Raw genomic sequence first — 22810 nt, 5'->3', positions numbered from 1 at the left:
TAATGATAGTTGTAATGATGATGGTGATAGCTATAGAACTGGTTGTGCTGATGTTTATGGTGGTGATGATGATGATAACATTGGTGGTGAAGGTGATAGTGGTGGGGATAAAGACAACAGCACACTCGAGGTGATGATGACTATCATCATCGGGTAACATCTGTCTTCCATGCTGGCATGGGATGGACGGTTTGACAGGAGCTAGTAAGATAGAGGACTACACCAAGTGCCACTGCCTGTTTTGGATTGGTTTCTACAACTGGATGCCCTTCCTAATGCCAGCCACTTTACAGAGTGGACTGGGTGCTTTTTATGTTGCACCAGCACCAGTGAGGTCTGTTTGGCATAGATTTTACAGCTGGATGCCCTTCCTAATGCCAACCACTTTACACAGTAGACTGGATGTGTTTCATGTGGAACCAGCACTGTTTTGGTAGGATTTTTTATGGTTGGATGCCCTTCCTAATACCAACCACTTTACAGAGTGGACTGGGTGCTTTTTATGTCGCACCAGCACCAGTGAGGTCTGTTTGGCATAGATTTTACAGCTGGATGCCCTTCCTAATGCCATCTATTTTACAGAGTGGACTGGGTGATTTTTATGTGTCACCAGCACCAGTGAGGTCTGTTATGGCATAGATTTTACGGCTAGATGCCCTTCCTAATGCCAACCACTTTACACAGTAGACTGGATACTTGTTACATGTGAGGTCACTAACTAACTTGCAAGACAGTGATGAAGATGATGATGATAACGATTGATGGTTCTGAAGGTGGTAGGGATATTGATGATGGAGACAACAGTAAACTGGAGGTGGTGGTGATGATAGTGATAGCAACAAAAGTGTTGTGTTAGTAGAGGGGATAGTGATGATATGATAGTAAATATCAGGGATTGGTTGGTGGCTGTTGTGGTGATAATGATTATATTGGTAGTGATAATGAAAGAAATAGCATTAGTAATAGTAATAGTAATGGAGATAATAGCAATAGTAGTAATGAGGGCAGTCACGGGAGTCAAGAACAATGGTGATGTTTATTATTGTTTAGTTCAAGGTCAGCTTTGATCCAACAGACTTATGATCAAACATGTTCCATCCTTGACCCTCCAATCTTATTTTTTAAAACATAATATATCTTGGAGTTAATCACATCACCTTGTATGTTCTTCCTCTTTTTGTTTTTTTATTAAGACAAGAGGTTGTGATTTGAGAGTAATTTGGTTGCTATTTCTAGTATGTTGAGGGACCATATATAGTTTCCCTCATTTATTTGAGCTGCCTCATTTGTATAATAATGATGGTGACAGCAATAGGGGCAATCGTGATGATGATGATGATGATGATAGCATGGTAGATGTTGACAGATGTTATGATGATGGTTGGGGTGGGTTTAATGACATTCTCAGTAGTGATGGTCACTTTAAAATTCAACACATTGTCTATGTTGTATATAGTATTTTGTCGTATTGGTTTTTTGTTTTGCTTCTTTTTTATTCATTATTGTAACACCACTCTTCCTCCAATTTATTAATTTCAATGTTGGGTTGTACACTTCTGTAAATTCACACTATTTCCATTTGCACTGTTTTACTCGCTAACTCTAAGGTATGTGGAAGTTCAATGTTTATTTGATGTTGTTGTTTTACTTTGTGAATAAGACAATTCTCACCTCTCACCTGTAATCTTTTTTCTTTTCATACTCTGGCATTACACAAAACTGTTTTTTTTATCATATATAGCACTAAATGAAGATAACGATAGAAAAGGCCAGGAATTTATAGATGCTGTTGTTAGGAATGTAATACTGCTTCTCAGTTTAACAGTACCACATGGTCCCAGGAAGGGAATTTAACAGATAATATTACTGGGGATGTAAAGCTTTACTTAGTTTAACACTACCATGTGGCCCAACATTGCAAGTATTTGGACCAAGTTTTCAATCTAAATGTAACTTAATATTTGAATGTGTTCCCTCCTATTGTAGCAACCTACAAATTGGGGTTTCCTTCTCTTTTCTCCCCACCATTTTCAGAAACCTTACCAAAATGACGATAGGCAACCCCACCCACTCCTGACAAGCCATAAAAATTCCAAACACCCAGTCTTTGGTATTCTGTTGCAGTTGTGCTAATTATGATCAATGGAACAACTCTGTCACTGAGTTTGAACTCTTAATGTTGTGATTTCAAAATGTTTTTAATCACCAAATCACTTTTAAGGGAGAATTGCTGTAACTACCTGTAACTACCCCTGAATTGAAATTGAAGCTAACTAACCATAGAGTCCTTTGTTTTGTTCATGGTCAAGACCCTCAGCTCTGAAATGGCCCACTTTACTTTGCTGTATGTTCCTCAAATGGAAACAACCTGTTGCTCTAAGCAGTGATATTACTGTTGCTGTGGTTGCTTTTCTTTAGACTGAAGTCAATGATGATCAAACAGACTGATGATCAAAGGTGTTCCAACCACGACCATGCCATCTGTTTTGTTTTTATTCAGTCATAGTATATCTGCCACAGTATTATCCAATGCATCATTTTTGTTGACAATATCATGTATCTTGAAGAAAACCTTGTCACTACGTCTAGCATGGTAGAGTATTCATCTGAAGGTTCCTTCATTTTGTCAGCTCCCTCTGGTGTAAAATTGTTATTTTGTAGTTCTGGCTTTGATTCCTCTTGTAAGTATAACTTAGAGAAGGATGGTATCCACCAAAGTGGCTTGTCCCTAGATGATAAACTGTTTAAAGCTAACATCTTCAGGGGTATTTAAAGGCGGCGAGCTGGTAGAAAAGTTAGCACGCCGGGCGAAATGCGTGGGCCGTATTTCGTCTGTCGTTACGTTGTGAGTTCAAATTCCGCCGAGGTCGACTTTGCCTTTCATCTTTTCGGGGGTCGATAAATTAAGTACCAGTTACGCATTGGGGGGGGGGGGGGGCGATGTAATCGACTTAATACCTATGTCTGTCTTTGTTTGTCCCCTTTATGTTTAGCCCCTTGTGGGTAATAAAGAAATAGGTATTTCACTGTTGAAAGTGAAATGCTTAGCAATAATCTAGTTATTAACAGGGAGCTGACCTAACTCAATGGAAATGGTTGTGTAGTGTTGGCAGTTAAGGGCTCAGTTATTTCTCAGTTATTTCTTGTTTGTGTGTGTGTGTGTGTATGTGTGTGTGCATGTGTATTTCAATACATCCAAATTTCTGTGTGTGCACTGTCTCAATGGGTAAGGAAAAGTGGGTGGTTAATGTTGGTCGTAGACATGGTCCCTAATATAATACATGCATTATGTCATCAATACTGTTCGGAAGAAATATAATGTTAATAATGGCAGGATTGGACTTAAATCATTAAGATTAAATATTTAATTAAAACCAAAAGGGATAAACAAAAGGAAGCCTTAAACTTGCATGTGTGTGTGTGTGCATGTTTGCATATGTATATATATGTCTGGATATATGTAAGTTTTTATATATCTGTGTGTGTGTGTGTGTGTGTATATATATATATATATATATATATATATATATTTTAGCAGAAATGTTAGCGCGTTGGGCGAAATGCTTTCGTCTGCTGTTACGTTCTGAGTTCAAATTCTGCTGAGGTCGACTTTGCCTTTCATCCTTTTGGGGGTCGATAAATTAAGTACCAGTTACGCACTGGGGTCGATGTAATCGACTTAATCCGTTTGCCTGTCCTTGTTTGTCCTCTCTGTGTTTAGCCCCTTGTGGGCATTAAAGAAATATATATATATACATATACACACACATATGCACAAATATATATATATGCAAATGCACACACACATATGTTTAATTCTATCTTTCTAAACTACTATAATGTAAATTCAGTTAGTGCTAGGTTGTTTTCCTCACTCCCCCTCTGCCTCCTACTCCTCCTCCTCCTCTTGACTTTCTCTCCCCTCTTTTCTCCATTCTTCTCTTTCTCCTCCAATCTGTCTCTCCTTCTCTTTGTATTATTCTCACTTTCACTCTCTCTGTCTACACACACACAAACATGTGTGTGCCTCCCTCTCTAAACTTGCATGTAATGGCTGGCTGGCTATGCCCATCTATAAACCATGACATTCATATAGTATGCTACTAACATTCACTTGTGCATGACAATTAAATATTGCTTTCCGTTATGATTTACAGACTGACAAATTAGATCCTAGGGTAAGTAAGGTATATTTTTTTTACGATTGTTTTTTCCTTCTCCATTATTTCTTCAAGCCAGCCTCCTCATAATAAAAGATAACAACAGGAAGGTCTACAGTTTTTACATCAGTTAATCTACTGCCAAAGCTAACAACCTTTTTTTTTTGTTACTTTAGTGCTTCAGGCCCAGAAATTTTGGGTCCTCTGGTTTTGGCTTGTTTAGTTCAGAATAGTTTAACTAATTAACTATATTTTCATCAGGTACAAATCATTAACAATACATTTGTAAATTGAAATATTTGGAGTTGGTGCTTCATATTGGTATATGTTGTAGTTGTTGTTGTTGTTATTTTGTGTGTTGTCATTGATATGTTGCTTGTGTTATTGTTGTTGTAACTGCTTCTCCTGTTCAATATTAAGGCTGCCAGTAGCCCAACCAATTGCAACATCTATGCATGCATGTGATTTATATCTTTGGACTTATAAAAAAGTTGCTGCAAGATTGTCCAAGTACATCTGGTATTTGAAAGAACATATTTCTGACTTCAACATCAGGTGAAAGATTGAGTGAAGATGACCTAATAAAAACAGGCATAAAAGATGTGATTTATGTACAGCTGAGAAGAGATTCATTCCTAAATAATTTTACTAACTATATAAGTGCAAAGTCTGAAATTTTATCAAAGTGTTGCCACATCAAGAAGTATCTGGAAAACTGGAATTTATTATCACAAGACTAAACAGTTCTACACTTAATTTGCACCTGTTCTTCACCTTATAACTTTTTCCTTTAAACACAACCAAGTGTCATCCTCTCCTCTATCCTTGAGCACTCCATATGCAGTAGATGTATTAAGTTTATGCATGTTTCATGTCCATGTGTATATACATATGACTGTGTGCATATACTTTACTGGCTGATATTCCAAAATCATTTCACCTCTACTGCTTTCTTGAATTCATTAAATTAATCCTAATGTTTTCTCATTTTTATTTTCTCCACTGCCCGTTGTCTCCCTCTTTTCTTTCATCTGTTTATCTGCTCCCTATTTTTATATTTAAAAATTTTTTCCTTTTGTTTCTTTTATACTTTCTTTTCTTCTCCACCTCTGAGCTAACCTCCAAGTTTATATCATCCATATATTTTTTAAAATCCTACAAACATTAAAGATATCTGAATGCTATGAGTTGCACTTCTTACACTATTTCCATTCAGTCATCCACTACTGGAGGTGTCTTTTGTTTTTTTTAACGTTCTAATGTTGCCTAATTAATTAACACTACATCTATAAAGGGTTGCATTATTTTATATTTCACTCAATTAACGCATTGAATACTCTTTGTTCATTTAATCAACCATCACAAACACAAGCATACTTACATACACCCAAACATTCATCCATCCTTTTTGAAATGATATCATCTTGAAACTTTAGCTTCTGTTGTATACATATACGTATACATATGTATATACATTTGTAATCTAGTATTATCAACAAAGTATAGATTTACTTATTTTTTTAATGAAATTTGAAGGTCTGTGCAGCTGGACTTGGTTTCATACCAACCAAGCGTTTGACATATGGCATTTTAATAAAGCTTTATGAAAACACCATCTGATGAATGATGTCTGCAAAACACATGTGTGTGAGTGTGTCTGTGTGTGTGGTGTGTGTGTGCGTGTGTATGTGTGCACACGCATACATTTGGTCGTTAAAAAAGTAATGTACAATAGCTAAACAATTCATTCTAATGTTACTATTATTAAAATCACAGATGCTACATGTGATACTCAAAACAAAGCCTCTTCCACATTACATCGCAATATCGTCATCCCTCATAAACGACATGTGACTGAAACTATCACAGACTTTTGAGAAATGCTGGACTCAACAATGTCTGGTGCCTCATAAGATCGCATCCAAAAGATTAAGGCATTCATTCCATATCCAGAAAGATTAAAATTATAATAATATTAACAACAGGTGCAGGAGTGGCTGTGTGGTAAGTAGCTTGTTTACCAACCACATGGTTCCGGGTTCAGCCCCACTGCATGGCACCTTCGGCAAGTGTCTTCTACTATAGCCTCGGGCCGACCAAAGCCTTGTGAGTGGATTTGGTAGACGGAAACTGAAAGAAGCCCGTCGTATATATGTATATATATATGCGTGTGTGTGTGTTTGTGTGTCTGTATTTGTCCCCCTAGCTTTGCTTGACAACCGATGCTGGTGTGTTTATGTCCCCGTTACTTAGCGGTTCGGCAAAAGAGACCGATAAAATAAGTACTGGGCTTACAATAGAATAAGTTCCGGGGTCGAGTTGCTCGATTAAAAGTGGTGCTCCAGCATGGCCACAGCCAAATGACTGAAACAAGTAAGAGAGTAAAAGAGTAAAAGAGAACATCTGTTCTAAGACTTTTAGACATGTCAAATGTTTCCAGTAATATAGTTTGAAATATCGACCCTGTTGTTACTAGTTCAGCACTTTATTCTCACAGCAGTTGTGCTTTTTATTATTACGTTTTCCTTGACTTGGAGGTGAAAGGGCATCTTGGTGCAAGGATGGGAGAAAGTTGTCAGCAAACTAGAGATTTGACTAGAATTCTTCCAACAGAGTGAACTCTGCTAAAAGTGTCCCAAGAACCAGGTGGTGGTGTTAAACCAGTCTACAGATTAAGTCTGCCATTGTTGTACATTCCATTAAACAAGGTTACAAATTTTTGAGGGAGTGATTGAGTGGGTTAAATTGAATATTATTTAATAGGTGCAGTCGTAGTTCTGTGCTTATGAAGCTTGCTTCCCGACCATCTACTTATGGGTTCAATCCTGCTGCATGGCTCATAGGGAAAATGTCTTTTACTGTAGCCTCAACCCAACCAAAACCATGTGAGTGGATTTGGTAGACAGAAACTGAGAGAAGCCCATTGTACACATACACACACACACACACACACACAAACACACAAACCCACTCCTTGTCTTGATGTTATGTAATGGTTACTCTTTTACTCTTATACTTGTTTCAGTCATTTGACTGTGGCCATACTGGAGCACTGCCTTTAGTCGGGCAAATCAACCCTGGGACTTATTCTCAGTAAACCCAGTACTTATTCTGTTGTTCTCTTTTGCTAAACTGCTAAGTGACGAGGACACACCAGCATCGGTTGTCAAGCAATGCTAGGGGGACAAATACAGACACACAAACATACACACACACACACACATATATATATACATATATACAATGGGCTACTTTCAGTTTTCGTCTACCAAATCCACTCACAAGGCTTTGGTCAGCCTGAGGCTATAGTAGAAGACATTTACTCAAGATGCCACGCAGTGGGACTGAACCCGGAATCATGTGGTTGGTAAGCAAGCTACTTACCACACAGCTACTCCTGTGCCTATGTGTAAACAAGTGTCACCATTTTACCAAGTGATATTATTCATTTTGATTCTTCTGTGAAAACCCCTATCTGGCTTTGGGGAAATATTATCTTACTTGGAAACAGGTGAGGGTTGATGACAGGAAGGACATCCCAGCTGAAGAAAATTGACCTCAACAAATTCCGTCTGACCCATGCAAGAATGGAGAAAAATGCACATTAAATGCCGTTCAGTATAGGACTGATCAAGTAGTGCTGACCTACTGCTGCTGATACTACTACTACTACTACTACTACTACTACTACTCCCAACAACAACAACAACAACAACCCTACCACTACTACTATTGTCACCAGCATCAACACTACTACAACTACTACTATACTACTACTACTACTACTACTACTACTACTACTCCCAACAACAACAACAACAACAACACTACTACTATTGTCACCAGCATCAACACTACTACTACTACTACTACTACTACTACTACTACTACTATTGTATTTGCAAGAACACTTGTCAGTTCGTCAGTCAAAGATTCCAAAGTTTTGGTCTCATAACTTTAATAAGATTGTTTAGCTCCCAAGAAACGAACAGAAACGGTCAGATGTCTTTATATAACACTAGCAGTATCGCCCGGCATTGCTCGGGTTTGTAAGGGAAATAACTATATAAGCATTTATAGAGAGTTACTTCCCTTATATAAACCGAGCAAAAATGCATTAAAGATGCGGAAAAATTATGGTAAATTTTTTTTTAAATCGTAGACTCATCGTAGATGCGAGTTACTTCCCTTAAATAATAGCAAAAAAATGCATTAATAATGGGAAAAAATGATGGTAATTTTTTTTAAAATCGTAGACTCATCGTAGACGCGCGCTAATACCCAGAAGGGCTCGATATGAATCACGACTATAAGATACCCAGTTTTGGTTAAACTGCACCGCAAAATGTGGGAGTAGTTAGGAATCTAAATCGTAGGAGACAGACACACAACTTCACTTTTATATATATAGATTTCTTGATGTCAAAAGATATCAACAAAATTGGTATCTTTTCCCTTTGGGGGTTGCTTTCTTTTGGAAAAAACTCTCTAGAAATGGTTAGAGGGATGTTCTTAAGCTAAAACATTTGGTTAGCAGCTGAATAATAATGGTAAATGCTTGAATTTAAAGCCTGAAATAACATCTACAACTTAGTTGTGTATCAGTCCTTAGCATAGCAGGGGAATGTGTGTTTATTCTATTTATTGCATTCAACATTATCTATGTCTGCTTGTATGTACATATATACTTTTATTCTTTTATCTGTTTCAGTCATTTGACTGCGGCCGTGCTGGAGCACCGCTTTAGTCAAACAAATTGACCCCAGGGCTTATTCTTTGTAAGCCTAGTACTTATTTTATTGGTCTGTTTTGCTGAACTGCTAAGTTATGGGGATGTAAACACATCAACATCGATTGTCAAGTGATGGTGGGGGGACAATCACACGCACACACATACGACGGGCTTCTTTCAGTTTCCGTCTACCAAATCCGCTCACAAGGCTTTGGTTGGCCCAAGACTATAGTAGAAAACACTTGCCCAAGGTGCCACGCTGTGAGACTGAACCCAGAACTATGTGACTGGTAAGCAAGCTACTTACCAAACATCCACTCCTGTACCTATATATACATGGACACGCGTGCGCACACACATACACACACACACACACATACACGCATGCATGCGCGCGCACACACACACACAGAGGCACAGGCATGGCTGTGTGATTAAGAAGCTTGCTTTGCAACCATATGGTTTTAGGTTCAGTCCCAGCATGTGGCACTTTGGGCAAATGTCTTCTACTATAGCCCCGGGCTGATCCATGCCTTCTGAATATCTTTTGTAGCTGGAAACTGTTTATGCCATATTTATGTGTGTGTGTGTGTGTCTTTGTGTCTGTGTTTGTCCTCTCTTCACTGCTTCACAGCTAGTATTGGTTTGTTTATGTCTTTGTGACTTTGTGGTCTGGCAAAAGAGACTGATGGAGTTAGTACCAGGTTTAAAAATGAGTTCTGGTGTCAATCTATTCAACTAAAACCATCAACATTATTTACATTATTTACAATTGATGGATATTTGTCCTCTTCTTGTTTGCTGTTAACACAGCGTTTCGACTGATATACCCTCCAGCCTTTTTCAGGTGTCTTGGGGAATTTTCGAACCTGGGTTCTCATTCCTAAGGTATTTTTCTATGTTATTATTATTATTATTATTGTTCAGGTCACTGCTTGGAATCAAAGTCGGAATCTTGTGGTTAGTAGACCGTGCTCTTAACCACTACACCCATGAGCAAATGGCGGAGTGGTTAAGAGCACGTGCACTAACCCCAAGATTCCGAGTTTGATTCCAGGCAGTGACCTGAACAGTAATAATAATAATAATAATAATTATAATAATGACAACAACTTTGGAAAATACCTTAGAAATGAGAACCCAGGTTCGAAAATTTCCCCAAGACACCTGATGAAGGCTGGAGGGTATATCAGCTTAAATGTTGTGTTAACAACAAACAAGATGAGGACAAATATCCGTCAAATGTAAATAATGTAAATAATTCCTCATCTCTTAAATATAGAATTATAAAACCATCAAAGTGGAGCTGCAGCATGGTCACAGTCCATTGAGTAGAATATGTAATATAAAAAGTAAAAGATATGTATGTGTGTGTGAATGGTCACACATCAGGAGACCAATACAATATGCATATATCTGCAGCAACCTCAATGAACTGCTGTTGTTTTTATGCCAAAAGATGTGGTCATTTACTGCCCAATTGTAAATCCATTTTGGGAAAATGTACAAAGGTAGAATAGCCATTGGTATAAATCTTGAAAACAATTATGTGCTCCATTTGTCACAAAAACTCATCATCATCATCGTCATCATCATTGTTTAACGTCCGCTTTCCATGCTAGCATGGGTTGGACGATTTGACTGAGGTCTGGTGAACCAGATGGCTGCACCAGGCTCCAATCTTGATCTGGCAGAGTTTCTACAACTGGAGGCCCTTCCTAATGCCAACCACTCCAGGAGTGTAGTCACAAAAAGTATCAAAGCAAAATCGTTTGAGATAGACATTTGAGAGCCCATGGCAAAAAAGCTCCCCCCCACAAAAAAAAAAAACTGGTATTTGATTCAGGAAATGCTAAGTAAATGACCTGTTAATGGCTTTTGTGAATGTTAACTGGAAATGGTAACTGAATGCTAACTGAAATTGATAGCATGTTTATTGCTTATGTGAATACTAAATGTATACAGTCAGCTATTTATGGTTGAAATAATTGTTTAATATGGGTGAAAAGTTGTCTGTTGCTTCAATGATTGCTAAATTTATGTAACTGCATATGTAATTAACTGTTGTTTATGGACTAAATAATTTGATATCAGGGATTACTAAATAGAATGCTAAAGATTTTAAGAAATATTTTGAATGCCATTTCACTTATTTGAACTTGATTGGTACAGAGATTTGACATCTCTCACTTACAATATCACTAGGTTTAGTCTATCAGAAATTGCGTCAATTCCTTATGTAACCCCATGTAATTATGTTCAATGAAAGAACGGATAGAAAAAAATAGGAAGTAACAGAATTTCTTCAACAAGAATATGATGCAAGCATGTCCCAAAACCCAGTCTTCAATGTTACAACAGTCTTATATAATGTAAAATATCTAAGTGTGAAGTCTTGTGTGAGTGGATTTTGGTAGATGAGCAAAGCCTCTTGTATGTGTGTGTGTGTGTGTGTGTGTGTATGTGTGTGCATGCGTGCGCGTGTGTGTGTATGTGTGTTATCAATGGCATGTATTCACAACCAGTCACATGCCTAGTTGAAATTGTTTCCTCTGATATATAGAAAATAGGGAATAAGACATTCACTGATATTGCAAATAGCTGCCCAGCTGATTAAAATTCAAAGTATGCAATTGAAGCTGTAATCCTCTGTAGGTTTCAACAGTAAGTGTCCAAGTTGTTTAAGCAGCTGAACTACATACTGCTTGTATTATACGGTAAGTGGTTGAGTATTCCACTGACACTGTGCTATAAATATAATTCTTAGGCATAGCCAATGTGAAACAGTATGTGACAAGGCCGACACTTTGAATTACAGGTATAGTCTATCCAATGAGCTTCCACTCAGTTTCTGCATATGCTGTTTCATTCCTAAGACATAAGTTGAACCAAAGTACCATAAAAGACACACATTATGTCTTTCAGTGGGATTGAACCTGAAATATCATGATTATGAAACAAACTTCTTAACCATTCACCCAAGACTTACACATACATATCATCAAGTAAACAATAATTCACAGATTAATTAATAATACTAAACCTAAAACTTTGTTGTAAATACCTATACAGTTTTAATTAATTGTAAACAACATAATTGTTACGGTTTTAAATTTAAAAACACTAAAACATTATTGGTTTTTTTTTTTGTTTTTTTAAATTATAAATTACAGCTGTCAAGTTTTTAAAAAATTTATAATTAAAATTTTATTATATTCATGTATTTTGGTGGAGGAACATGGCCTAATGATTAGAGCAGCAGACTTGCGCTTGAGGGATTGTGGGTTCGAATCTCAGACCAAGCGATGTGTGTGTTTATGAGCGAAACACCTAAGCTCCATGTGGCTCCGGCAGATGGTAATGGCGAACTTCTGCTGACTCTTTTGCCACAACTTTCTCGCACTCTTTCCTCCTGCATCTTGCAGCTCACCTGTGACGGACTGGCGTCCTGTCCAGGTGGGGAACCTATACGCCAAGGAAACCGGGAGACCGGCCCTTATGAGCCAGACGTGGCTCGAGAAGGAACAAACAAAAACATGTATTTTGGAACTTTTTTTTTATTTTTGCTTGATGTTGATATGTTGCCATGTTGAGAGCTAGTGAAGTGGAACTTATCGTAATGCTAGACGTGTCTCTCTTTTTCTCTCTTTTATACTTGTTTCAATCATTTGACTGTGACCATGCTGTAGCACCGTCTTTAGTCGAGCATAAACTTTCTTCCATGAAAAGATAGCTTAAACTGTGCTCTAAATGGAGTTGTAGTCAAATCCTATTTTATGGACTCACCCATGTTCTAAAATATGTCAAAAGGTAAGCCACTATAAATCGGCACGAACTTTCCAGATGACCCAATATAACTAACGACTATGTTGTTTGTTATTGTTTAGCCTCAGATCACCCCTAACCCAGCTGATCTATAATCAAGGAACATTTTTCTATATCAGGGAAGTAAATTGTTTTGTTTATCCTTTTTCTTTATGGAAGATTGGAGGGTGTGATATGAGGACAATTTACCTATTATTTCCAGCAGCTCATACTCCCACATATGGGTTTCCATGTATTGTTAGTTTTCTATCCTGAATTTAAACCATTTTTTTGGTTTATATGTAGCTTGATAAAAAAAGGGGCCCAGATCCACTGAATACCCTTACTTTCGATTGATTGAATGAAGACATTATCTTCAGGGGATGTTATTCTTCATCCTTGTTCTGTATGACCTAGTGGATTGAGGGGTCCCTCTAGCATAGTAAATTTTCACCTGCTGCTTTTATATACAATTTACTTGACTACTAATTTGAGAAAGAAAAGAGCAAATGGGACCCTAACAGGATCCATCCCACTTGCCAGAGAGGTGATGCATGGTTCAATTCCTGCTAGTTGCCCTGTTTCTCTTTTGGTGCTTTATAATGTCTAATGTGTTTTATTCGAAAAAAACCCCAAAAAACTTCGAAATTAATTCATGAATTACTATCCTTAATTGTATACATTGACAACAACAAAAATATTACGGCAACAAAACTACAGCATCTTCTCTGCTAGCACCTCTAGCACCACCACATTAACAACTCCATCATGACAAGAATATCACTGCAGCAGCAGCAGCAGCAGCAGCAGCAGCAGCAACACCACCACCACCACCACCACCGCCACCACCACCGCCACCACCACCACAACAACAACAACTAAAACAACAACAACAAGAACACTATAAAAACACCAGCACAACAACAATAGTAATAAAAATGACTTCAAAAACAAAGCAATATCACCACAACAACAAAAATAGCAACAACAACAACAATACTATAAACCAACTAACCAGCTAGCCAACCAACCAACCAACCAGAAAACTAAACCAATATGGCTGGATTGGAGATGGAGAGAGAGAGACGGGGAGGGGGGAAATCACATGACCCAACCCACACACGACACTTGTTCTGTATCCAACATATTAAACAGTTTAAAGAGTCAGGTGACAGACGAATATAGTTTCTGTGCGTGTTTTTTTTAGTTTTTATTTTGTCTCAAATTCAATCAACTGTCCCGTGTCATAAGTCTCATTTCCTCGTTCTTTCCTTTTTTACTTGAAATATTTGAATTCTGTGTTGTTGCTGTTGTTGCTGTTGTTGTTGTTTATTGTTTATTTCATGCTTGTTTCAGTCATAAGACTGTGGCCATGTTGGGGCATTGCCTCGAATGGTGAGTGGCTGTGTGGTAAGTAGCTTGCTAACCAACCACATGGTTCTGGGTTCAGTCCCACTGCATGGCATCTTGGGCAAGTGTCTTCTGCTATAGCCTCGGGTCGACCAATGCCTTGTGAGTGAATTTGGTAGACGGAAACTGAAAGAAGCCCGTCGTATATATGTATATATATATGTGCGTGTATGTGTTTGTGTGTCTGTGCTTGTCCCCCTAGCATTGCTTGACAACCGATACTGGTGTGTTTACATCCCCGTCACCTAGCGGTTCGGCAAAAGAGACTGATAGAATAAGTACTGGGCTTACAAAGAATAAGTCCCGGGGTCGAGTTGCTCGACTAAAGGCGGTGCTCCAGCATGGCTGCAGTCAAATGACTGAAACAAGTAAAAGAGTAAAAGAGTTGAATAAATCACCTCCTCCCCCTTCTTTAAAGTCTGGTACTTATTCAATCAGTTTCTTTTGTTGAACTACTAAACTATGGGGGACATTAACAAACCAACACCGGTTGTCAAGCAGTGGGGGATTAACACAAAGACACAAGTACATGCCTGTGTCTATCATATACCAGACATACGTTTCATAAACTACAAAATATAAATATCCACACTATCACACCTGAAATGTATCCCCTGTGTGAAAAGTCTGGCTGCATTTTCAAAGTTTTGGCCGATAAAGTTGAACTGAAAAACCTTACAACGAAGCATGAATTGCACGAAGCCGTCTTGCAGTCTTGGGAAGAGCCATCTGAGCGGAAAATTCGTGGTTGTATTCAACATCAAACTCTTGTTCGGCGTCAAATAGTTGACAAATAGTTGAATTGGTGGTAACAGATTCGTGTAATAAATTTTGTGCATATTTTTGTTTCATAATATATATTTTATTCGGATGCAGCCAGACTTTTCACACAGTTATAACACTTTATCTTGATTTGAATGTATGTGCAGGTATTTAGAATGGTGAAACTTATTTCTGCAAATGTGCTAAGCACTGATGCTGATCATAGTTTAATCAATAAGCGTAGGAACAAGGTAAATGAGTATAAATAGGTGGGGGTCAGTGGGGCTCCATTTAAGTGGCCCTTCAGAAATTGAACCTCTTTACGATACTCCCTGGGAGTTCATGGTATGAGATTCATTGTCATTGCTCCGATTTGGTCGCCAAATCAGGTATTTAGTTTAAAATGCAGTAAAAATAGGGCAGGGTTCAGTGGGGCCTCAATTAGGTGGCCCTTAAAAAAAATAAACCCCCTTTGGACATTCCTCGGGATTAGGGGAGTTGCTGGTTTGAGCTTTGTTGTCCTTGCACCAACGGCCTAGGAGGATTTGATGAACATAAAAACATAATGGACAGAGAATCATCACTCAAATTTATAATAGGATATGTGTGTGTGTGTGTGTGTGTATATACACACAAACACATACATGCATACACACACTCACACAATAAGCTTTCATCATCATCATCATCATCATCATCATCATCATTTAAAGACTGTTTTCCATGCTGGCATGGGTTGAAAGGTTTGACAGGACTTGCAAGTCAGACAACTGCACTGAGCCCTGCTCTCTGCTTTGGTATGGTTTCTGCAGCTGGATGCCTTCGCTAATGCCAGCCATTTTACAGAGTGTATTCAGTGCTTTTTACATGGCACCAGCACCAGTGAGGTCTTCACGTAACCTTTTCTGTCCTTCAATATTATTCCTTGTCAACTGGGAGGGATTGGTATTGAGGGACAGAAACGAGTGTCTTGTGTTAGAAGAGAAATATGGCTACCTTAGATGGAAAGGGAGGAGAGAGAGAAAACAGGGAAGATCTGATGAGGAGTGGCCAAGGACTATATACCCAAATTATAGGGAGATTTATATAGTGAAGTGGACCCAGGATTAGAGAGGGTGAATGGTACCATTTCACTCTGAAGGCTTTGGTTAGCCCAGAGCTATTATAGAAAGCTATAGCCCAGGGCTATAATAGAAGACACAATAATAGAGGGCCCAAGGCGCCACACAGTGGGGCTGAACCCAGAACCACAAGATGCAAAGCAAGCTTCATAACCACACAGTCATCTTGTTAGTTTATGACTTTTATCATTTATAAATTCAACTTAAGATGTAAACAAACAAAGTTTACTTCAGAAGTGTTGAGATATATTTAAAGATACAGATAAGGAAATAATTTATTCTCAAGTCCATGATAATGCTAATACAACAGCATAAACCAGATAAACTATCTGTATATTGCAGTAAAATTTGTCAGTAGCCAGCCACGAGACTCAAACTCACATCCCTGTGATTATGTGTCAAGTGCTTTACCTTTAAGCTAAACTGCCCATTTATGAATTGTTCTGCAATTTTAGGATTTAGAAATCTAGCTTTGTAAGACACTAATGTTAAATTCAACTTACAATGAAAGAAAACAAAGTTTACTTCAGAAGCATTGAGATGTATTGAAAGATACGGAAATAATTTATTCTGAAATGCATGATAATGCTAATACAGTTATATACTCTTTTACTCTTTTACTGATTTCAGTCATTTGACTGCGGCCATGCTAGAGCACCGCTTTTAGTCAAGCAAATCGACCCCAGGACTTATTCTTTGGAAGCATAGTACTTACGGGGACATAAACACATCAGCATCGGTTGTCAAGCGATGTTGGTGGACAAACACAGACGCACAAACATATGCACACACACATACATACATATATACATATACATATATACGATGGGCTTCTTTCAGTTTCCATCTACCAAATGCACTCACAAGGCTTTGGTCAGCCCGAGGCTATAGTTGAAGACACTTGCCCAAGATGCCATGTAGTGGGAATGAACCCAGAACCATATGGATGGCAAGCAAGCTACTTACCACACAGCCACACTAATTTTTATGCCTTTAGAAAACAAGTTGAGAAAATCCATTTTTCAGTAGAATTACCAAAACTGTTTACTTGTCTGCAGTTAGCTGAATGAATTAACATGTTAATGTTGTGTGGAAGCAGATGTTATCTTATTTGTGCTTTTATTGTTGTTGCTATTTGGTGTTGTATCTATCTGCAGAATGCCAAATGTTGCATTTGGTAGATTATGGTGGTGGGTGGTGGTGGTGGTGGTGGTTGCATGGTTATTTGGGAGGGAAATGTCAGAATTAGAAGTTCTGCAATAAATGTTTAGCTTAATTTTGGTGCATTTTACACTTGTAATTGTGTGTGTGTGTGTTTGTGTGTGTGTCTGTGTGTGTGTATATATATATGTGTGTGTGTGTGTGTGTGTGTGTGAGTGTGTAAATACACACTCACACATATACATATAAATATATATATTATATATATATATATATATATATACATATTCAGTTGAATAAAGTTAAAACATGGTCTGGTTTTCACGGTTTTTATTATGGTATTTTAACATTAGAAAAAAAAAAATATGTAATGCTCATAAAGTTTAAATTGACACTTTCATACTTAAAGTAATCATCAGATTTCAAATGTGTTTAACTGATAGTTGAGTTCTTGACAACTGTAATAAATCTTAGAACTCAACTGTCATTTAAACACATTTAAAATCTGATGATTACTCTACATATGAAAGTGCTAATTTAATTTAATGAGCATTACAAAATATTTCTTTTAATGTTAAAATACCAAAGTAAAAAACGTGAACACCAGACCATGTTTTAACTTTATTCAACTTATATATTATTCTATACACATTCACACAAATTCGAAACAATATATATATATATATATATATATATGTCAATAATAATAAAGGGTAAAATTAATTAATTAATCAGTAATTAATAATTTTACCAAGTAGTTCGATATGTTAAAAGAACCATTATCAGTAAACTTATACAAAATTTTTTTTATAATTATGAGTATAATTATAATTAGGGTTCAGCAAAAATTTGCTTCACCACATACCGAAATTTAGAAATAGCAGTTAAAACTAACTATTTCACTACTGAGGGTGCATGGCTTAGTGGTTAGGCTGGTGCACTCATGATCATGTGATCATGGTTTCAATTCCTAGACCAGTGATGCCTTGTCTTCTTGAGCAAAACTCTTCATCTCACAATGTTTTGCAATCACTTTGACACTTGACGTGTGGTACATAGTTCACCAGTTGAGGCAATGTTGATTTGATGGAGAGATTGAGCTAATGTCCAGCACATACATTTGATCACTATAAACAAATCATTTGTGAAGGCTGTTCGGCAAAAGCTGAATGCTCATACATTGTCTTTGATGGGAAAATAAACAGCCAACAACTGATGAAGGTTTGTTCTTTATGTTTGTTTGTTTTCTATTTGTGTTTTTCGGTGTTCGAAAGAATAGTTCATGTTCCATGTATTTGTGCTATGTACTTTCTTTTTGACATGTTTCATGATGTCCTGTGCCCACATATGCATGTATATATACATATAGATGTAAGTATGTACATATACATATGTATCTATGCTATATATATATATATATATATATATAATATATATATATATATATATATATATACATATATATATATATATATATATATATATATATATATATATATACTCTTACTCTTTTACTCTATATTTTACTCTTTTACTATATATATATATTTATATAAAATTAACATCTAATGTTGGATAAAATTTTTCGAAAAATATTCTATTAATGGCCAGCATATTAAAAAATACCTTTAAAGGTTAAATTTATAAACAATTTATAAGTAAAGGCAAAAGAAAAAATTTCTAATGCCAAAATATGCCGAAAATAGACACAGCATCTATAACCACGTGCTTGTAGTGATAAATTACATGGTTATTGACGTTGCGTCTATTTTCGGCATATTTTGGCATTAGAAATTTTTTTCTTTTGCCCTTACTTATAAATCATATATATATATATATATATATATATATATTTAGAGGTAATGAATTAATGTTTACAGCTCCCATGACTTTCGGAAACATTTTTTCACACTAAGAGTTGCTGAAGTATGGAACAAACTGCCAGCATCAGTTGGTAGGCATCATCAGTAATACTGTGCTTTCATTGCTGGATTTTCATCAGAACTTCCAAGGTGCACGTAGGGTATAGTTTAAAAGATTAATACAGAAGATGGAGTGTTACAAGACACATTGTGCTTCTGGTTACATTCTGTCTTACATATTAATCTTTTTATATATATATATATATATAAATCGAAACCGAATTGAACCAGCCAGGATCCCTGGCCTGGTGGTACGTAAAAAGCACTATCCGACTCGTGGCCGTGGCACGCAAAATACTCCAATGCGACCGTACAACAGGCACCCATGCCAACCCCCTTTGCTTGTGAAGACATGTTGGGGCAAGCGAAATCGAAATCGAATTGAACCAGCCAGGATCCCTGGTCTGGTGGTACGTAAAAAGCACTATCCGACTCGTGGCCGTGGCACGTAAAATACTCCAATGCGACCGTACGACAGGCACCCATGCCAACCCCCTTTGCTTGTGAGGACATGTTGGGGCAAGCGAAATCGAAATCGAATTGAACCAGCCAGGATCCCTGGTCTGGTGGTACGTAAAAAGCACTATCCGACTCGTGGCCGATGCCAGCACCGCCTCGACTGGCTTCCGTGCCGGTGGCACATAAAATACACCAATCTGACCGTGGCCGTTGCCAGCCCCGCCTGGCACCTGTGCAGGTGGCACGTAAAAAGCACCCACTACACTCACGGAGTGGTTGGCGTTAGGAAGGGCATCCAGCTGTAGAAACATTGCCAGATTAGACTGGAGCCTGGTGCAGCCTTCTGGCTTCCCAGAACCCCGGTCGAACCATCCAACCCATGCTAGCATGGAGAACGGACGTTAAACGACGATGGTGATGATATATATATATATATATATATATATATATATATATATATATATAAGAACCTTTTGTATGTTGGGCCTCAAAGAGACAATGCCGAATGACTGAGACCTTTGGCATTATGCTGTGCTTGAGAAGATCCATCAATCCAAGTGAAATTGCAGTTATAGCAGATACTGGTGTTGTGCAAATGGCACCCATGCCGGTGGCACTTGAAAGCATCCATTACACTCTTGGAGTGGTTGGCGTTAGGAAGGGCATCCAGCTGTAGAAACCATGCCAAATCAGACTGGAGTCTGGTGCAGTCCCTCAGCTTACCGTCCCTGGTCAAACTATCTAACGCACACCAGCATCGACAATGGACATTATATGATGATGATGATGATAATATATCATGTAAGTGACCAGACTATCAGATGTTGTTAGTCACAATGCACTTTGTATTGTTTTAGCTTTTGTGTGATGCTGTCCCGCTGCTTAGGCAAGCAGGCCAACTTTCTCCCTGATTGGAAGATTAGTCCATTGCAGGGTTATTCGTTTACATCTGAGTGAACTGGAGCAATGTGTAATGAAGTGTTTTGCTCAGAAACACTAGGTACTGCTCTGTCTTGGAATTGAACCCATGATCTTGCATGTATATACATATATATATGTAAGTGTGTGTGTGTGTATTTGTGTATCTGTTTGCTCACCACCACCATCACTCGATAACCAGTACTGGTGTGTTTATATCCCTGTAACTTAGTGGTTCAGTAAAAGAAACTGATAGAATAAGTCCTGGGGTCGATTTGCTCGACTAAAGACAGTGCTCCAGCATGGCTGCAGTTAAATGACTGAAACAAGTAAAAGAATAAAAGTATATATATAGATATATATATATATATATATATATATATATATATATATATTTCCTCTTCATAGTATTAGTAGTAGTTGTAGTAGTAGTAGTTTGATGAGAATAAAACATTGATTGGTTATGAGGTAAAGGCCCATGGAAAGTTCCCTGCTATGAATATCATTATGAGAACATATTCAAAATGAGATAATTGAAGAACAGAGCAGAGTCAATGATTTGATTGTAGAATACAGAAATCACAAGCTCCGCCAGACCCGACATGCTGCAAAGTTCACAGACAACATTTGGCTCCGTCCAGTTGCTGAGTGATATCCATGAAATCGGAAAAGGCCACTTCGAAGACTACCATGACAATTAGAAGATGATTTAATCAACTAATTTAGGTCAAGATGGAAAAGAATGGTGCATTCAAGAAAGAACTGGAATTGCATTGTGATCAGTGATGTATAACAATATCTGATTGTCTGGTCAATACTGTGATATATATGTATTTACATATACATACATGCTGTGTGTATATGTGTGTTTTTATATATCATGGTCATAATCATCATCATCATTGTTTAATGTCTGCTTCCATGGGTTGAACAGTTTGACAGAAGCTGGCCAGGTAGGAGACTGCACCAGACTTCTGTGTCTGTTTTGGCAGGGTTTTTACAGCTAGATGCCCTTCCTAACACCAACCACCCAGTAGAGTGGACTGGGTGTTTTGTATGTGGCACAAGCATGGGGGAGGTCAGTTTTGGCACGGTTTTTACAGCTGGATGCCCTTCCTAACACCAACCACCCAGCAGAGTGGACTGAGTGTTTTGTGTATGTGGCACAAGCACAGGGGAGGTCAGTTTTGGCAAGGTTTTTACAGCTGGATGCCCTTCCTAACACCAACCACCCAGTAGAGTGGATTGGGTGTTTTGTATGTGGCACAAGCACGGGGGAGGTCAGTTTTGGCAAGGTTTTTACTGCTGGATGCCCTTCCTAACACCAACCACCCAGCAGAGTGGACTGAGTGCTTTATATGTGGCACAAGTTCAGGCGAGGTCAATTTTGGCAAGGTTTCTACAGCCAGATGCCCTTCCAAATGCCAACCACTTTACAGTGTGGACTAGATGCTTTTCATGTGGCAGCAGCATGATATACATATACGCACACTTATTTACATATACATACATGTAGTACATATGTATACCTTTTAAATTCTGCTTGTTTCAATTACTAGACTGTGGCCTTGAAGAGTTTTTAATCAAATGAATCAACCCCCGTGTTTATCTTTTTTAAAACCTGGTACTTATTCTATCAGTCTCTTTTGCCAAACCACTAAGTTATGGGAGACATAAACAGACCAACACCGGTTGGCAAGTAGTGACAGATATAAAGACACACATATACATGATAGGCTGCTTTCAGTTTTCCTCTACTGAATTCACTCGCATGGCGTTTGTCGGCTCAAGACTATAGTAGCAGACACTTGACCAAGGTGCCACATAGTCGGCTGGCTGAACCCGGAACCATGTAGTTGGAGAGCAAACAGCTTACCACACAGCCACACCTGCATCTATAATGTGTGTAGATATACATTACACCAGCTGTGTGCATTTCTGTGTATGTGTGTGTGTGTATATATATATATATATATATATATATGTCCATGCAACATCGATATTCTTCCCTGTGTCTGTGAAACTCTTGTATCTCTGCCGTAAGGCTTCATTACCACACAAGCCAGCTTAATTCAATTCGTCCCCAGTTGAAAGACACTTGTTGTTATGTCCTGTTATTATTATTTTTATTGTATTTATATTGTATTTATATTTGTGTAACATTGTCAGTTTTTCCGTCCTTGTTTTTGTATACATTTGAAGCTTTCGTCCAAGGAATCTAATGCTCTTAACTTAGTTTTTCCTTGGGGCTGGCTAGTTTGGAGCAATCTCAAGATTAGTCAGCTGAAATTGCGAGGATGATCTGGTTCTTGACTGAGGACAGAAAGCTTTGAATGACCCGTCCTTGTGTTTTTTTGTATT

The 22810-nt window shown here is 37.9% G+C and overlaps 1 protein-coding gene across 6 annotated transcripts in view; it reads left to right on the top strand.

Annotated features, from left to right (window-relative positions):
* LOC115215681 (titin) overlaps nucleotides 1-22810 on the top strand; it is a 247123-nt gene that overhangs the window by 209526 nt on the left and 14787 nt on the right. For 4 of the 6 annotated variants that reach the window (XM_029784952.2, XM_029784953.2, XM_029784950.2 and 1 more), the window contains one exon: nucleotides 4158-4178. The exons of the other annotated variants lie outside the window; for them this stretch is intronic. In XM_029784952.2, coding sequence (XP_029640812.1) covers nucleotides 4158-4178 — 21 coding nt within the window. The remainder of the gene's footprint in view (nucleotides 1-4157; nucleotides 4179-22810) is intronic. 6 annotated transcript variants of the gene reach the window in all.

The sequence above is a fragment of the Octopus sinensis genome, linkage group LG9 (genome assembly GCF_006345805.1).
Source record: "Octopus sinensis linkage group LG9, ASM634580v1, whole genome shotgun sequence".
Taxonomy (NCBI): Eukaryota; Metazoa; Mollusca; class Cephalopoda; order Octopoda; family Octopodidae; genus Octopus; species Octopus sinensis.
Note: the sequence above shows the minus strand (reverse complement) of the source record. Positions and strands in the feature narration are given on the sequence as shown.